General features: G+C 42.2%; 1 protein-coding gene across 2 annotated transcripts in view; it reads right to left on the bottom strand.

The window, feature by feature from the left end:
* SLIT3 (slit guidance ligand 3) overlaps window positions 1-18727 on the bottom strand; it is a 1010870-nt gene that overhangs the window by 271782 nt on the left and 720361 nt on the right. For both annotated transcript variants that reach the window (XM_085617848.1, XM_085617849.1), the window contains 2 exons: window positions 17032-17173; window positions 3500-3571 (listed from right to left, as the gene is read on the bottom strand). In XM_085617848.1, the coding sequence (XP_085473974.1) occupies window positions 3500-3571; window positions 17032-17173 (214 nt within the window). The remainder of the gene's footprint in view (window positions 1-3499; window positions 3572-17031; window positions 17174-18727) is intronic.

An 18727-nucleotide genomic window follows, 5' to 3' on the forward strand; every position in this document is an offset into this window, starting at 1 on the left:
GGGCTGTCAGGGGGCCAGGACATTTCTCCTACTCTGTATCACTCTCAGCGCTCTCTTTCGCTAGCACAGGCTTCTCGTTCATTCTTCGGGGTTCCCTATATATGCACAGATGACTACAGACCTTCTAGCTTTACGGCAAAATGGCAAATTCAGTCATAAAATAGGCTCATGGAGAAAAAGCCAATTATTGATAAAGCGATACATTCACTTGCCTAATGGGGATAAAGAGAGTGCTTAGAAACTGCTTCTAAATGTGACAGGCTCCCTAGCAAGATTCTTAATTAATGATGAGAAGAGCCTTAGTCACATCTCTATTAAAGCAGTTAAGCCTTATAAAAGCACTGGAGCCAGGAGGCTGCAGGCAAGGGAGGTGCTTTGTTGTGCAAATGTCCTCTTGTTCCTTCTCTTTGTGAATGGAATCACCTCTCTGTGGCAGTGATGCGGCCAGACTGGTGGAACTGTACTGCTGAATGGACTGTAATGCAACCCCCAAGAGGGCACAGTGACAAAGTAAACAGTGAGCTCCTTGGTATGGAAATCCATGCGAAGGCAGGGATGCTGAAACCGGGTGGGATCCACCAATGGATGACGATTTCCATTGCCTGTGATGTCATAGGTGTGTCCTGCGACCAGGTGACACACACCAGCACACCATCAGTGCTTGCTTCCAGATGAAACTGTGGACACAGCGGTGGAAAAGTTGTCAGTGTTTCGTCTTTTATACAATTTTGCATAACTATTTCTATAGAAATTCGTGTTTTTCTTAGCAGCCTGCTGCCGCTGCCAAATGTTATTGTTGCCGAGAACCACGACTGGCTGGTTCTGATTCTGCCTCATACCTCTTTCTTCCACCCCTCTATAAATCCTGTCTCTTTACCTCACTCATTCAGGTTTTTTGAATCCCGGCTTTCTCCCTTTGCTTTCCTATCTTTCACTTCGAGATTCCTCAATCTTATGCCTCTCCCTCTCTTTCTAGCTATTGGTCCTCACATAATGACTGGAAAACAAGTTCCGGTCCTAAAGAATGAGTCCCTTGCACACCACTTGCGACCACTAGCACAAATGAAGCAATGGTTTCTTAAACCAGGATGCATCATTTCCTTAATTATTTAGCTTTTGAACATTTGTACCCCTCAAAGTGGCCTATGTAAAAGGGATTATTTTAATGTTAGCCATTTTTTTGTTTGGTTTTGATGTGATATTCCATCTATTGTTTTGATTCTGATAGGTGGTTCCCTGGTGGAGGTAAGCATGGTAGTGTGCCTTGTAGAATATTTGTGTTACCTTACTTTCTTTGATGAATTTTCATAAGGCATCATTGCTCGCTTATGTTACTAGATCAGCTCACGTTGCCAGGGCAACACTTTTGGAGGACGAGATTTTCACTTAACAAATTATTGCATTCCGTGATCTGCAGGCTTGGTGTTTTGACAGAACCAATTGGAGTAAAATAAATGAAAACAATGACTTGTAAAAGGAAAGCTACGGATTGTTAGTGTGGTGTGGACCCTACGACTATTCCTTCTTGTCACTACTCCTAAGTCAATACACTCTGTCATGTGATTTGTTTTGCGCCTCTGGCGAAAGCGGTATTTGTTACAATGACTGTGCAGAGGTAACTACCGATAGCCACTTGGAAAGTAAAACCACAAAACAAAATCGGAAATAACAGAGAAAAATGAAGTAATCGAAAATATTATTCTCCCTGGAAGGAACATAATCACAATCAAACAGTAAATAATTGAAAAGGCGCTGAGGGCACGATTAAGAGCATGGCGGATATGGGGCATCTGCCAAAAAGCAACCATGTACCATCCGCCATATTGACAAAGCATTGGTGTGTATGCATTCAACAAGCTCCAATTCAAGCCCTAAAGAGGAGCCTTAAAAAATAAGTTTTAATATCTGCGGACTGGTGTCCGAGTACAGTGCTATGCCTGGTCGCCACTGTCTTGAATACCAAGTTGTGGACAATAAAGCTGCGTTTGCAGTACTATCTACCTGTGTACTGTGAGAATTCCACCTTTCTACAATTGTTTTATTGTATGTGGTTCAACACAGTGCAGTTTGATGTTACCATGGGCTTTGTATGGGCTATGAAACGTCCTGGTAGTCTGAGAAGCGTCGGATTGGTAATGCAGGCACTCGGGCAATGCCCGAGGGGCCGGTATCCGAATTCGAGCTGTGGGCTGCTTTGTTGAGCATCCTGGAGGGGCCGATGTAGGCGGTTTCTGCATTCTCCGATGCCGCCAGCGGTCCAGTGGGTGCCCGAGTGGCCTTTCTGGAGATAGATGGCCGTCCATTACCTCCCTTTTATCAACGGCAGAGTAGTCACGCCCTTTCTCTCGCTGGGCCGGCCCATTAATATATGCATATTGAGCGGGGGCAGGGGGCCTGAGCAAAAGTGGCCTCACTTGTTTTCAGGTGTGTTTCACCAGTGTAAACTAATCCATGCATTTTTTTTTTTAACGCCCCCTCCCTTTTTTAAAATAAAATTTCGCCGAAGCAGTGTTTTGCGGAAAGGCAATATGCAAATGTGGGCCATTTTTCTTTAGCGTGCCCGGGCCGATTTTTAAACCCAATCCAACCCTGTGTGTGCTTGCTTATGAATGTGTGCGTGTGAGTGAGTGTGCATATAGATGGGCGAGTGTGCGAGTAATTATATGTGTGCATGTAAGAATGCATGTCTATTAATGCGTATGTGCTGTGAATGAGTCTGTGCGTGTGTATGTGCTTGTGAATGGTGGGTGTTTGTGTGTATGCTTGTAAATGTATGCTTGTGAGTGAGTGTGCATATAGATAGGTGAGTGTGCAAGTAATTATGTGTGCATGTGGGGCCAGCCCACCCCCTGCCTGCTCAAATTACTGCTCACCGCTGCTTCAGCTATCAAACAAACCCCACTTCATGCTGGTCAATTCACTCTAGTGCCCGCCAACATTCTTGTTCCGAGTCTGGATCTGGTACATACTATGGTACTCTGGCATCGCTCGGCATCTCTCTGCCTCCTTGATCTGGGGTGCGTAAGATGTATGGAACATGTTCACAATGCCTGGCTGTTCTGAAGGGGCCATAGAAAAAGATAGTAGGCACATAACAGGAAGGAAGGAAAGTGTGTAGGTGGCAGGGTGGCTTTAAGCTTGGTTGATGGCCTTGATTTAGTAGTCTTAAATTTGTTATAAATTGGTAGCTGAAGAAGCTGTCTTCCTTTCCTTGCACCCCACCATGCGAGGTCACGGCATCCCTCGTTTCTGCCACCGACGACTTATGATTCAGGGTTGCAAGCGTGCTTGAAGACGGTTGACTCTTCCTGAAGAAGCACAGGGATGGGAAGATTTGGCATAGGGGAAAAAGGAAGATTTCAAGTGCTCCTGAATCACAATTGTAGAAATATGTGCAAGAGGTCACATGGCAACCATGCACACTCTCCCAACCATCTCCCACAAAAACCACAAGTGTCAACCAAAGCCACAGTATGTTTCACTGACAGTCAATACTTACATCCTTTTGAGCTTCTTGTACTGGGAGAAGGCTCCTGCCGGGATGCTTTTGATAGAGTTCTGTTCCAAGCGACTGAAAGCAAACAACCAGAATAGAACCATCACCAACAATGACAGCAGGGGCAGTCATTTTTAAACAGGTCTTGCAGGCTTGGGACCTGCTTTCTTGCTGGGAACACATTACAGCTGAACAAATGTCTGTCTAGCAGGCAAATTACACTTCATCGAAGTGATGAATCATAGCATTACCAAGGAGCACAAGGGAAAATAATTTTGCATTGAATTGCGCTTCTGGGAAATACTCGGTGCAGAGGAGGTAATGCACTTGCCTTCTGAGTCGCCCCAGATAGGGCACATTATATGATATACCTTGCGGAAGACAGTGGTGTTATGGAAAAAGCATTATCCTCAGAATTAGGCAGTCTGTGCAGCAACATTAAGAGAGCAATTTCATAAATATCAAAGCTTTATGTGCAAAAGAGTTATTGCATTCTGGCGCAGCCCACCTCTGACATAATAATAACATCAATAAACGCAGAATATATGGAATTATTTGAGGCGAAGTAAGACGCTGACGCACGTACAGCAGATGGCCCCATTTTAAACGGATCGAGAAGCTGAACCTACAGCCTGTGGAGCCTGAGCTGATCTCCTTTGATAGACTTTATGCACGGAGTCCACTGGCTCATGAAAAGTGGGGGAAACGTCCTTTAGGACGAAGCAGGAATCACGCTGTGCCTTCACAGCAACGGCAACAGAACAAATGCGTCTTTAGCACGCAGTTGTTCTGCTCGCACGTCGTTACAACGACTTGCTTTAGGGGAGCGCAATGGCAGAGTGGTGTTGGAATTAAAGTCCAACACCTTCCCTACTGTTGCGCAGACTGGAGTTGGAATGATAAATTAAACTATTCAAATATCCAGGATCCCCCTAAGGCAAGTCATTAAAACGACTTGCGTGCAGAACAAATGTATGCTAAAGACACATTCGTTCCAATGATGGAGTTCCTAAGGCACGCGCGAAAAACGCATGCGGAATTCCATCATACATTCGTCGGAACCTACGAGCCAGCAGCCCTTCTAATTCTTATGAATAGGCGAGTTTGTGTCAAGAGGGGAATGGTGGAGGACTCCCAACAATAAATAAAATATCCCTGGTCCCTGAACTATGCACTTGGGTGGCTAACCACAATCCGCAGGAAGTCCTGATGTGGAGGCCTAGCAAAACTTTCCATTTATCTTTTGATGTCTAGGATAGGATAGGATAGATATTTATAGAGCGCTCGATTGCCGTGGTGTCTTGGCGCTGTGTGTGATCAGGGGGAGATTAAGATTGCGGAAAACCGGAGGATTAGGTTTTGGAGGGCAGAAGGGGACATGTGGTGTGGTGCACTCCCAAACATCTCTCTCTGCATCTTCTGTGTCCTAAAACATGGCGACTTAGAAGTCGGGTCGAGCGCAAATGTGAAATTTCGATTTGTGCAATCATTTTTAATTCACCCCAGTTTTCCCCACAATATTTCCCCTGGGTTTTTACCTAGACGAATTTAAGGCTGGAAAAATATCCTGATTTTGAGTTTAGCAGCTTGGAATGAGGTAAAATATGTGGTAAAATTGATCCACCAGGTTAACCCTCTAAGCATCATGAATTCATAATGGGAAGGTAAAACATAATTGGAGAAAATGGCAAGTTGAGGTTTTGGTATTTTTCGTGGAGATATACCTCTTGGAAACATCACAAGTCTCAGAATGAATCCCAGAAAATGTTGAATTTACTTTTGTGGAACAGCACAAACGAGCCCCAAGTAAACCCAGTGATGTGCACAATAATACTGGGTGTCCGTGTCTGCTGAAGATTATACCTACTTCCCAAACTCAAATTCGCTCGATTGAAATCTGCTCTGCTCTCTAAGATGCACAGTGATGTACAAGGATGAAAAAACATTGCTGACAAGTAGTACAAGCCATTGTTTTGGAGCAATCAGCCTGTAAATGCCCTTCTACTTAAAAGCATTGCTACAGCTTCTAGCGCACTTTGTTAAACCAGGTTGGTAGAAGAGACTTATGCGGCAGCTCTATGTCACGTCAGGGAATGGGGTGGGTCACTAGGGTCCAAGCCATGGAGTGCCAAGGACTGAAAACATAGCACAGAGAGCATCAATGCATCATTCAGTCTACAATAAGCTAAATATTAGAGGCGGGCAGTGAGCATGACTACATCACCATAGAATGTTGGGGACAGGATGTGGCCTTACAGCTAGAGCAGTCGACCTCGACACTGGGGAACCGGGTTCAAGTCTCGGCAGGGACGCTCAACATCCTGTAATTCTGGGCAAATCAAAATCTCCCCGTGCTTAACAAAAATGAATGTGTCCGTCTGTAAGCAACTGGTGCTCATGCAAAGTCGTCTGATACCTTTGGGTCAAGTTCGCGCTTATTAACACTCCCAAAAAAGAAAAGAAAAAAACCTGTCTAGGATTAGAGGTGTCTAAGGAAGGTCAAGGACAGCACCATGGATAATCTTGGAAAAGAGGCAGCGACAGAATCCACTGGAGCAGCACCGTGGCAGATAAAGGAATCAGAAAGGGCAGCACCAAGAATAATGGAGGTGAGCTAGAGGTCATTGGGTTATTCCCCTAACCAATAGGAAAATGAAGGTCTGGCTGAAGAGGATGTTTCGGGGGGGGGGGGGGGGATCCAAGCTACAAAGAATATGTTACACCATGACCAAGGACGACCTCAGAGCATATCACAAAGGTATGACGTCTCTATAGCATCACAGTGGCACCAGAAGGAAAGATGGAGAAATTACAGGGCACTGAGGACAACCGCATACCTGCCAACTCCAACTCACACAGTGTCACACGATTTCGGCTCCCTTCACAGGGTCACCGGTAGAGGAGCTGAAATCACACGGTGACAGAGAGGACGAGCTGAGAGCCACTGTGAACAGTGGATTTCCGGCTCGTCTTCGGAGGATGTATGCAACCGATGTCCATTGAAATGTGTGAAAACACCCCAGGACTTGGTGACAGCCTGTGTCACCCTTTATTTGGGGGGTTCTGGGAGAGGGTGGGGGCTTTGTGAGGGGCAAGGTGCCTCTTAGATACATCTCTGCACCAGGCCCGCCTCTTCTCACACTTGTAAGTTTGCAGCAACCAATGAAGTCTGGCCTAGCTGCACGAATACAGAGCATTGCTCTTTTCACCTTTATTGCCGCCTGGACTGGGGTCATGCATGGGCTTATGTGTGCAGAGCATTGGGGGCGCCCCCTTATACAACAAAGAATGGGCATCCGCTCCCAAGATGGAATGACCCAAATGTTATATTTGAAGTACACAAAAGAATGCGTTATAAAAGCACATTTTGCATTCTGAGTTTGGCAAATATAGATTGCAATAGGGCATAATTTTAAACAGGGGGTTAGTGGTGTTATTCTTAAGAAACCTACAGAAATCTATGTATAAAGTGCCGTTACTATATCAAGAGCTGAAAAGTTACGAACTACCCCCACACCTTTATTAATATAAAAAATGGTACATTAGCGTAGCTAGAACCAAATACTGTACATTCTTCACAAAGCGTAACATGACATGGGGAATATTCTTTTTATATTGCGCACATTTTGTTTTTCCCTCACTTTTGTTCTCATCAAAACATTGAAATTGTTTAGTAATTACATTGCATACTCGATGATATGTTTTTGTTGATATACTGATGCACACATCCTTTCTGCAGTGAAAACGTTCTGCAGGATTAATGAAATATACAATTAGGTTGCCATGCATATGGACAAAGCAGTTTATCTCTGTAATTAGAAGAAAATTGCAATCCATATTCCAAAATCATTCCGAGCATTTCTAATTGCTTTCTTTTTCAGCGAAGTGATGTGTTCGGAAAAACAGTAATTAAAAGCAAGAAAAAAAAGCTTTTTACAGTTGTAAAACGTAAGTTTTGTAACCCGAAAACACACAGTGTCCATCAGTTTTAAGCATGCACTATAGTCAATATTGGTAGTCAACTTCGAGGTAGATTTAAAATGAGCTGTCTGGACCCAATGTCATATATTTTTTTGAAACGTGTTTATTGAGATCAAAGCAATAACCAAGGCATTGCAGTAAAGTGCAATTAAAGTCCGCGTAGTAGCAGAACAAACCCAGTGACATATATTGTAGTTTGGCCACAAGTAGAATCATCCCCATTTTTAAATTTTTGATAGAGTGAGCAAAATGCTAACTGCATTTTTTTATTTTTTTTGTTTTATGTATGTCACACCATAAAATTATGGGTAGCAACGTATGGGCCCTGATGTCATCAGATCTACACAAGCGCTGGCTCAATCATGCTTAGGTGTGATCAGTCTTTGTTTCATTGTATCTCTCACATACGGTCACTCTTATGTGCCCATCGTAAGCCTAACGGAACCATGTTGGCCTCTTCTACTCCTACTTGGAAGCGGTACTCTCAATTTACCAACCTTTTCATGTTGAAATTCCTGAATCCTCCTTAAAATGTATCACATAAACCCTTATCAGCAACACCTCTGCCTAGAACTCCTCATCTTTGCGGTGTTACAAGAGCTCAGGCACATCTGCCTTTACTTACATCTCACTAAATATTTTTATGACATTGGATCTTTCTTTATAGACAGTATGTTTGTAGAGTGCGCTCCACTTCAGCACTCTCGTGTGGTCTGCTCATATCTACTGTTTTGGGGAAAATTTGATGCAATACTCCAGGTGAGTGCTCGGTGGTGGTTACCAGGACGAGAACACTCTTGTCCCTTCCTGATAATTACTATCTTCCTCTGCTCCATGCAAATCTCTCTTTTGCCCAACAGCCTTTTCACTGTGCAAATTCTGAGGAGAATATATGTGTCAACTTTAAATGTTTCTGGTGAGTGGCGGCCATGGTACTCATTTCATCAGCTTCTACTCACTAGGATTCCCTAAATGCAAAAGGCAGTCTTCTACCTTAAATAAAGTAGAGGACAAAGCATGATGTATTTCTTCTTCTTGGATACGACTAAAGAAAGATTTCTGGTCTTGAGGCCTACTTTCAGGTTTAGTTGTGTCATCAGAGGTGTTTTAAGATGTAATAGGGGACATTCAAGACATAGTGTTCTTTGAAGTTGGTGTGCGAATTCTTGTGGCCTCAAAATGCTTAGACGTAGTTCAGTACCATGATGTGACCCTACAGATAAAAGCTAGGGTTGGAGTGACAAACGTCAATTACTTCACTCTCCCAGAACAAGGACGTGTCCACGGGCAAGGCTTGCTTCCTGCATCACACACTTAATGATGCATCAACTAAAAGCCATGGTAGGACTGCTGGGACACAAGCAGGATTTTCACGAGCAAAGACCAAAATGGCAACGTTGTATGGGCTCGACTATATCAACAGCAACCATACCTATTGTTACAAAAACAAGGCAACAGCAGACCTTCGCATTTCAAAAAGTTGTTCCAATCCTACTTTAATATCCATCTTTCTGAAGTCCACAAATATATTCTTATTTGGCTTTTGATATTACATTCCTATCAGTTCCTCGCTTCCCAAAAGGGGCAACTACTACCTTCCTTTCTGAATGGAAACCAGGCGTACCTGCTTTTCACAGTTATGGACAATGCATCTGCGTGGTTGGGTTGAGGAAAGATGCAATGAGGGCCCATTTAGGAGGAAGGACAAGGAGCTGGGCCTGCAGCTGACCAGGCAAGTCAAAGAATACAATTTTACTTTTAAAAAGTGATGTATCTTTGTGCTCTAATGATGTATTTTACTGCACATTCTCTCGAACTTTTCACGTGCACTGGCATCCAATTCGTTCTGCATGCCCATCTGCATTGATCATTATAGGAAATTAATGCAAACTGATGCAGTTCCATCCATCGATCTCTGATTATTTTAGTCCTGTGCCAATACCACATCTTTCCCGCATGGACACACCGTCCGTCCCCTCTAAACAACGCACCTAGAGCTTTATGCACTAAATCGAGATATGTCAGTGACAAAGGTCATTTATTTTAAAGCCAGATATTTGTGGAATTTGAATGAAGTTAACACGTGTGAGCCTGTTAAAAAGGACCCTGAGGGGTCCAAATGTGATAATAGAAGTTAATATTTGAATGATTTCCCGGGAATGGATTCCAAAAGAGAAACAGTAAGTCACTGACAACCTGTCCGTGTCTCGGCCGCTCTCTTCTAGAGAACCCTTCAAAGGCGTTTTTTGTTTCTAATCTGTAATGGCTCTCAGTTATTGTGCCACCATTTTCCAGACAAGTGCTAAGATGCAGTGCCCTGCACCCATGACTCCAGCTCTCGTAGGATAGTACCTTGCCATTCATAAAAGACCCTGTAGCAGGTGAAAGTGTCAGCTTTTGATGACAGAAGAACACAACCAGGCTAGAGCGATAACAGAACAGCAGCAATGCTGGCCTTTCAGAGGTAATAACTGTTTTTGAACATTGATTAAGCACTTGGAATGCCACTGTAATCCATCTCCACCTCCCATCACTCCTCACCTGGTACCCATTCTCTTTTAACCCCAGATGGGAAGAGATACAAAGGAGGGGAGAGCTGAAAAATTGAATGCCGCCATATCGTCTGTAGGGAATGAATGCCACGATTTTTCTTAAAGAGTAATGCCTAATTCTACCCAGGAGTGACAGCCGTATTAATCTGAGCCATGGCTATCCCTTCTCCAGCGCTGGGGGTAAAAAGCATGTGTGGATCTGCTCGCTAATGGGACAGTTTGCAAGCAATTTTCGTGCTTCAAACAACATCTCGGATGCTAATGTATAATAGTTTGTCAGGTCTAACAGCATCATCGACAAATCTCTGCTGTGGAAAGACAAAAGTGAGGCATCAATACTGATAATTGCTGGCTGTCATATTAAGGGGGCTGAAAAGGGGAGGGCTGTGCCCTTTTAGAGAGTATAGGCCCTCACTATATATCAAATACCTCCCGCCAAGTGACCGCTCTCTGCCCTGATCAGGAGTGGAAGTACTGGTTGAGCAACCAGTGCTTTTGCGTGCGAGAGTATTACCATTTGGTGGTATCCTGAAGTGCCACGCAGAAAGGTCTCAGCATGGTGCAGGTGGTGGTGTCTACAGACTCCTCATTTGAGTTGAAGGGGGTACACTCAAGAACCTATGCTTGCTGTAGGGTTTCAGGTTCCTTGGCCACTGATGCTCAGCACAACCGTAATCCAAGATTGGCCCTCAGAAATCTTATCCAGTGCTGGGTGTTTTTTTCCCCTATGTCCAACAGGTACCTAACACCAGTCTGGTGAATACTGGTGGATGGATTGGAGTTGCAGGAGGAACACCAACATGTCAATCTGGTTAAACCTTACAGATATCTGCGGCTGGCAGTGTGTTAAGCTGCCTGAAAGAATAATTGTTTGCCAGGAGGCTCTCCCTTCGTTAAAATAGACTATTTGTTTCACTGACCAGTAGGAGAGGGTATCACAGAGTGGTAATGGCACCCTTCAATGACATTTGTGTTCCAGAGCTCTGACTGACCAATGTCAGATGTACCACGTTTGCTCGGAATATAGCTCAGGGTGCACAATTCCTTATTAGAATTGATCAAATTGAGGCATAGACTATAGATAGCTTTTACAAAATCCACACGTTTGAGATGCTAAATCTCATTACGCGGGAGAGAATTTGTTTCTTGTGTGTACAGTGCTCATGATTAAACACGCCAGCACCACTTTAAACATCTCATTTCTAAAAAATATTTTTTGTAAATGTAGTGATTGCATTATTAGCCCATTCATAACCACAAGAAAACAAATGTATCTTTATGGAGGAACAAACATTGTCTAAATAGAAATCAATTAAAAGTTTCTGTTCAAATTCGCATTCCTTATATCACATTTCTCTAAGAAGCTCAGCGAGTACGTGTCCTTATTCCCATTCCATTAAATTTTGATCGCTCTTTCCTTTCTAAAAAGATCAGGCCATTTATTCTATAATATTAAATTGTGACCTCAGCATGACACATAGCACTTACTGCTGAATACAGTACTTTCAGAGCCACTTTCACTGGCATTTATGTGCTTATGAAGGCTTTTCTGTGCTGGATGTATTCCTTTCCATACTCACCTGCAAAACGTCTCCTTAATGCACCAATGCATATCTGTCCTTTAAGTTGTAATGTATGTCCATGTGCCCTAGTAATCGTCCAGCAATGCTTTAATATGGGATTTCCTATCCGGCTATGAATTGATGTGAATTTTCTGGACTCTGTTAGTGACTCTTTCCTTTTCATAAAAATCCACTGCCATTAGGATATCAATTACAAGTTGTACTCGTTTTTTTTCCTTTTAGTAGTAATATACTTTAGCCAAGATGGTAGCCAAGTACCATCAAAGTGCACATGTGCAAAACATTGCAAAAATACATCATAAAACACGTCACAACACAATTCATTTAAAAACAATACTGCTCAGAGTTCATTTTCTTTGGCCATTACTTATGTGCAAAATAAGAGCGAGGGTCAAGCAGAGCTATGTGCAAATTGAGCAGAGTACATAAAAACACATACAAAATTGTCTTTCAGCTTTGTATATAAAATAAATATTATTAGAATAAAACAATAGTTCAAAAATGTGACCTAGTCACTTCAAGGCACGGTCAGTAGTCTGCCACGTTTGTGCCAGACTGCCTGTGAAAATGTGCTCGTAGCAATAACGATTACTTGGATAGTGTCACTCTTTAAAATTCTAAAAGCAACTAAATATTTTGTAAATTTCAAGTTTTGACATATGGAAGTAATCAATTTCTGGCACAGGCCATAACAACTAGGACACAAGTTACATTTGACATATATCAAAGGAAATATTTTTAAGACAGAGTCCACATCCCAAGTGTCATTGGTTTATGCTTGATGCCCAGATTGGTCAATGTCAGGCATCCATGTCCACTCCAGTTTAAGAAATCAAACTTCAATGACACGTCCTTCAAACGTTCTCATCTAACATGACTCCTCTCTCTTCAATTAAATCCGCATTTGTGTCTTATCTTTCTTGTGTTCTGTGTACTATATATATGGCATATCTGATAATTCACTACAAAAGAATTCAGGTTGTTTGAAAACCTGCTAATAGTGTTTCTCTAAGAAGCACTAAATGGGACCTCATGTCAGGTTCCATATTCTCCATGATTGTATGTGGACATCAAATTGTTTTGGAAGCCATTTTACATCAGCTCTCTGCTTTGATCGACAACATTCCATTTAGGCATTTTGATTGGCTTCCCACTCTTCTCCCATCCTATTTTCCCTCTGTAAGTTGAAATTGCATATTATATGGGGCTTACGACCTCCTCACTAATATGCAACATTCTGATCAAGGAAAATGCTGAGGCAGAACCTTCTTCTTAAACACATTTAAGTTTGGCGCATGTTTACTCTACATATAACATCTTAATTACCTTTCCATTTTATGATTCTGCCTGTGAACTGATACTAACCTTTATCGCTTTTGAACAAGCTTCCCAAAATGTAGGTAACCTTTGCTACACCTCATTGTACCTCATGATTGCATCAACTATTATTCTTGTATAACATATGTAAAATATATGTTATAATTATGGTTGATTTGAGCAAGTAGGGCATATAAGCAGTATATCCTTCTAGAATATCAGACATAATCAAGTAACCTTGAATTAATTTTTTAGGTCGAGCCTTGGCAGCGCATGTTGCTGTGCGAGGCATGCTGTACTGTGGTATGGCATACAAACTTCATCCATTTCCTGCCCATCTTTTCAATTGGCCCCTGTTACTGTCCTTTCAAAATTGTTGCTTTTAATTTGTGAATAAGCTTAGTAGTCCCTCCTTAGTACCGCCTTGTCTGCATTTGTAACCTCCCATAACAACTGGACTTTTTACTTGTGCTGTTACACGGTCTGCTTTATCTAGTTGGTGAGCACTATTTTCTTTAATGATCTTCCCTATTCCAACCACGACATCGCATTACGCCGCCATGTTTTATATTGTTATTAGTCATGTATTTTTTAATTTTCAGCGCGGTCCACTTTAACTATAGCAGTTGCGCTTATTTATTTATTTGATATACAGCACAGGCGGCTTTCACTTTAGTGCCCGTGCTTATTTATTAATTTTATTTACAGCGCGACCGCTCTCATTTTAGTGGCCACGCTACAAAAGGTTTCTTTATTTACTTGTTTTTACACTTAGGGGTCGATTCCGATCTCGCTGGGAAAAGCCTCTGTCCGACTCGGATCCGGAGGGCTTTCTGACCGACTCATGCTCCGGGGCTCCGAGCCCCCGAGTACGATGCGAACAAGCGCTGACTGACACGGGTCGCTTGGAGCCCCATTGAAGTCAATGGAAGCCTGTTGTACGACGCGTACATAGGCTACCATTGTGCAAAAGGGTGTCCCCTGCAGTGTGGATGCATCGGTGCCACCCGCACCGCACATGCATGTGTAGGGGGGGACCCTTGGGTCCCCCCTGTGATCGACTAGTCAGACTACGGGTGAAGGGGGTCCAGCGCGGACCCCCGAAGTAGGCTTCCCAGAGCATTTACGTGTCGGAGGCTCCAACTTGATCTGGCTGTCTGAATCGTGCATCGTACTGGCTCGGTCAGAAATCGCCTCCATTGCACAGCACGGTTTGCTTACGGACGAGACGTACGATTCGGTCAGCGATTTCACATTTCTCACATCGTACTTGCTCGCTCGTACAGCTGTACGCGTCGGTCGGAAAACATGCGTTTGGCTCCTATTTTTACCAGCCGGATCGCGTTCGAAGCCCTTCCGAGCAAGATCAGAATGGGGCCCTTAGTGTTAAAGTGCTACATATGCGCTTTCACTTTAATGTTGGTCGCGCCAATTTCTTTAGACGCTGCTCACTCTAACCTGAATGCGCTGAGCAGGGTCTAAAGAAAGAGGCGCTTCCACCTTTAGAGTGGTCTCGCATTTGCGAGAGTTTGAGCTATTAGCATTAGAAATGACAATGCCCTTTATATGTGTTGCTTTGAAAAAGACATAGATAAAAGGCATCATTATTCACAATGCCAATAGCTTAAAATCTCGCAATTGCGTGACCTATTGCATTGAAAATGCTTGATATGTATCTGATGTTCCAAGGACTATTCCACAATATGGTAGACCAGTTTGCAAAGACAGCTATGGAATCTGTACTACATTTCCTGAGTAAACCATATGCATACAAACAAATAGTGCCTACCAACCACAATTCAATTATACACCTTCAGTGGGAGAGGCACAATGTATAGAATAGAAGGTATCCTAGAAGCTACCTAAGGCAAACAGTGGGAGAACATAGCAGTGTAACAACACTTAATTTGTAAGAAGTCTATACGGTCAATAGCACTTAACCTACAATGAAAACACGACAACCATTTTGAAGCAGACATGGCTGAAGTTGAACAGTATGGAATCTACTGTTGGTTTGACAGGAACCTGTGAATTTCAGATTACTGGCATTGCGCTTTTTTTATTGTGTTTTACACGAAACAATGTTACATTACTTTTATTTTAAAAAAATCATTATTTACAATATATAAATGTACTCTAAGAATAATGAAAACTATGATGTGGCAAAAAGTTTGCTTGCTTCCACTATATAAAATTTTTTTTAAAAATTGATAGCTTCATATCAGTGTAATATATAACAGATCTATTCTTGCGTTAATGTTAAATATTAGAAGTGGAACTTCGATTACACAAAGGCAGCATTATTTTCCTCAAAATGATAAAGTCTGTGCCATGCCTTCTTCTCTATATTGGCCCTGTAACTGGTTTACTTGAAATTACCATGGATAATCCGAGGCACTGGGAAGGGAATTTTCTGCATTGTTTTTACAATTAGAGAAAAATTCAAGGCAGATACCAAACTCATTTGCAACACTAAGTATTATGCAACATTTTAAAATAGTTATTATGCTTGAGGATCCTCGATGAAATATGATTGGCAGCTGAATTTAGTATGCATTCTACAACGGTGCGCTATACTATCTATATTGGATTGCTAATGATGGGTTATTTGCATATATTTTTGTTTTGCTCAATTCGGATAACTTACTTTGCTTGAAGGGGCAGCATTCCTCTTCGCCACTACTGGTAGACATTAAGCCGCAATATTAAAACCACACAAACCATACATTTTCCTGGAATGACATTCCAGTTACAGGGAAATTCACTCTCAATAGTAACATGTCACTCGCTGCTGGTCTGCACAAGAAACACATTTTGGTTTATATATAAAATGATGCAAGCCGCAGAGTGACCGTGCGAATTTAGAATATGGCTGTATTTTTGAAAACCATCCCACTGCTTCCCTCTGGTTAAGGGCACAAGTGGTGAAAGGCATTCTTTCTTGCATAAGCTTGCCAACCACCTGGAAAAGTTCAATTTTTGAATCGCTGTGGATAATATGAACAGTATGACTCCCCCTCATCTTTGTAGGAGTGCAAATATATCTAGTGAACTGCGTCAAATGCGACCTTCTGTTGCTTTCAATAGGCGTTTCGTTATTGCTTGTGATTGAAATATTCTAAAAACCATGAATCATGGATTGGCTCCTAGAATCAATAATTGTGCATGCCTTTGGGACCTTCCTCGCTGTGCCTGTTGGCTTTGGAAACCACTTCTTATAGTAATGTTACTTAAATACATGTCCTACATGTGTAGGACGTCACTACCAATATCAGAACGTTCTCTTCCATGAAGCACTTTTTGATAAAGGAACGGTTAGCTTCTGGTTTCTTTTGTTTTCTGCTTCCATAAAGGTGAAAGTTAACTAACAATGAGCCTGAAGTCTTTCATCAAGGAGCAAAGGCTGGACAACCAATCAACCAACTCCTAAGTCCCCCAACAAACCTGACAAAGCCAAGCCCTTCTCCCGTCACAACAACTGGTAAAATACTCCTACTAGAAAAGGTACTTTCTTAAAATGTGTGTTACATTTATTGGTGTACACTTCAATCACACGGTATGTTTTCGGCATTTCATATGGGTATCGCTGGTCTTGATTGGCTAATGAGCACATTAGCTTAACCGTGAGTCAATGCTGAAGTGCTTATACAAGCAACATTGTGAGCGACATGTGGCACATGGATGTTAGCACATCATGATGGAAGAAAGTTTCACAATTTCAGCTCTTTAGGGCCTCAAGATTGCACCACCGCTAATTCCTGTGTTATTGTGGACTGGAGCATTTTCTTGGTTTGAGCTACTTATTTGACACTTCACAATTACCTCACATTATATTTCATCCTCCATGGAGAGCAAAACCATTGCTCCCAGAAATGAAACAGAACTGCAGATTTACTGTGCTGGGTGTACGGCAGTGTGATCATTTCCTGTATTTTACAGTTTGATGAATTAGCTACTCATAATTTGCTTACTTCAGGCTGTGTAAACATAACTGGTTGCAGGTTCTGACAGAGAAGCATATTCTGCATCCTAAGAGATGATTTCGAGGACAATAGATTGTCCACGCTCCCTAGGGGATGCACGCAGCAGAATCTTCACTTACATCTCCACAATCCCTTCTGGTAGATTGGCAGGAATGTCAGTCAGGCCCTTCCCTCGACAGTCCACAATGTTGTTGCTGCAGGCACAGGAAGGAGGACAGCTGACTGCATTGGCATTGCAGAGTTGAGCCTCTGTGTGACTTCCTGTGAAAGTGAAGAAGAATATGGTTAATACAAAAAAGGCAGGCACACAGTTGTGATCAGATATATATTTATCCAGAATTAGAAGCATAGAGGTAGTTAGGGTCAGTAGGAGATTATCAGACAAGACAGTATCTCTGATAGGTTGGTTGGGTTTGTCTCTGCCATATCACTACCATACCCAAGAGATACTCTCCAACAGAGAGAACCCACAACAGTCCACAGTACAGTTGGCTCATTTATAGAATGATTGACTATTATAGCCAGAGTGTAGGAGGGGCCAAAACACAACTAACAAATAGAAAAGAAACAAATCAAATGGTGTTTAATCATTTGATATTTATTAAGGAGTGTTATAAACCATTGCATGTCACCTTTCGGTTACTTTGGAGTGCTGGCATGAATGGAAATCCAGCTTAATGGTTTGAAAAAGAAGGTATAGTCTAATCAGATGGGGCGGCAAATAACTGTATCCACTATTCTCCCGTTGCAACCTCTGTTCTCTACTGGATTCAGTTGAAGTCAAATGAAAGAGTTTATTTCTTAAAAGTTTCCTGAACCCCATGTATTAAGTTGGGCTTATGGGCAATCCAGAATGTAGGTCGTCCATCCTATTGAAAACTGACTGGTCAATCAGATGGGCAACCTTTGAGCAAAGATCTTTGATGCCAGAACATTTTCAGATATTTTTATCACCACACCTTTAAAATTATATTTTGAAAAAATAATTCTCTTCTAGTAAACTTTATTCATTTTACATACTTGTTTCTTGTTAACGTGACTGCCCTACTACACCCTTTACACACAGAAGATCAAATTTAAATACCAAACATACAAACTTACAACGTTTTACAAAATGGCTACTCGTCCCTCTACCTTAAGAACAAAATCAGCTTTATAAAGCCATATCTACAATACTTTACACAGAGGACCCTATCTTTAGAGGAAACTATTACGTTCAAGGGGATGGTATTTTTTTTTCTGTACCAAAGGCATGAATCAGGTATGCACTAATCAAGAGATGAAAATAGAACATCTCTAATCAAACCCATGTCTTCTAATAATTATGTCTCCACACTGCTTCAAAGCGCAAGCAATGGTGGAAGATTAAATGACAACCCAAAAACATAGGGCCCAATTCACAAAAACAATCCGAGACAAAAGTCTAACTTTACGACTTATGGTATTCACAGAGCCGTTTACGAGCCGTTTCTTTACTTCTGCAGTCGGTCCAGAATCTCCACACCCAAACTGTACTCTCTGCATCCGTGGTACATGCAGTCCATGATTTGCGCTCCCCTCAGTGTTGACTGTAGTGTGACACTACAGTCAACACTGAGGAGAGCGCAAATCATTGACTGCTCAACACTGAGGGGAGCGCAAATCATAAACTGCATGTAACATGATGCAAACGAGCAAACGTTTCTGGGATATGATGTAGTGTCCGGTCACACCCTTTTCCCTGCCCAAACTGATTTTCTTGACCTCCTCTACCATTTATCACATGTTCCTAATGTTCCTTTTTGTAAATATTGTATTCCAGCCCATTGATTACAC

Source organism: Triturus cristatus, chromosome 7 (genome assembly GCF_964204655.1).
Source record: "Triturus cristatus chromosome 7, aTriCri1.1, whole genome shotgun sequence".
Lineage (NCBI taxonomy): Eukaryota > Metazoa > Chordata > Amphibia > Caudata > Salamandridae > Triturus > Triturus cristatus.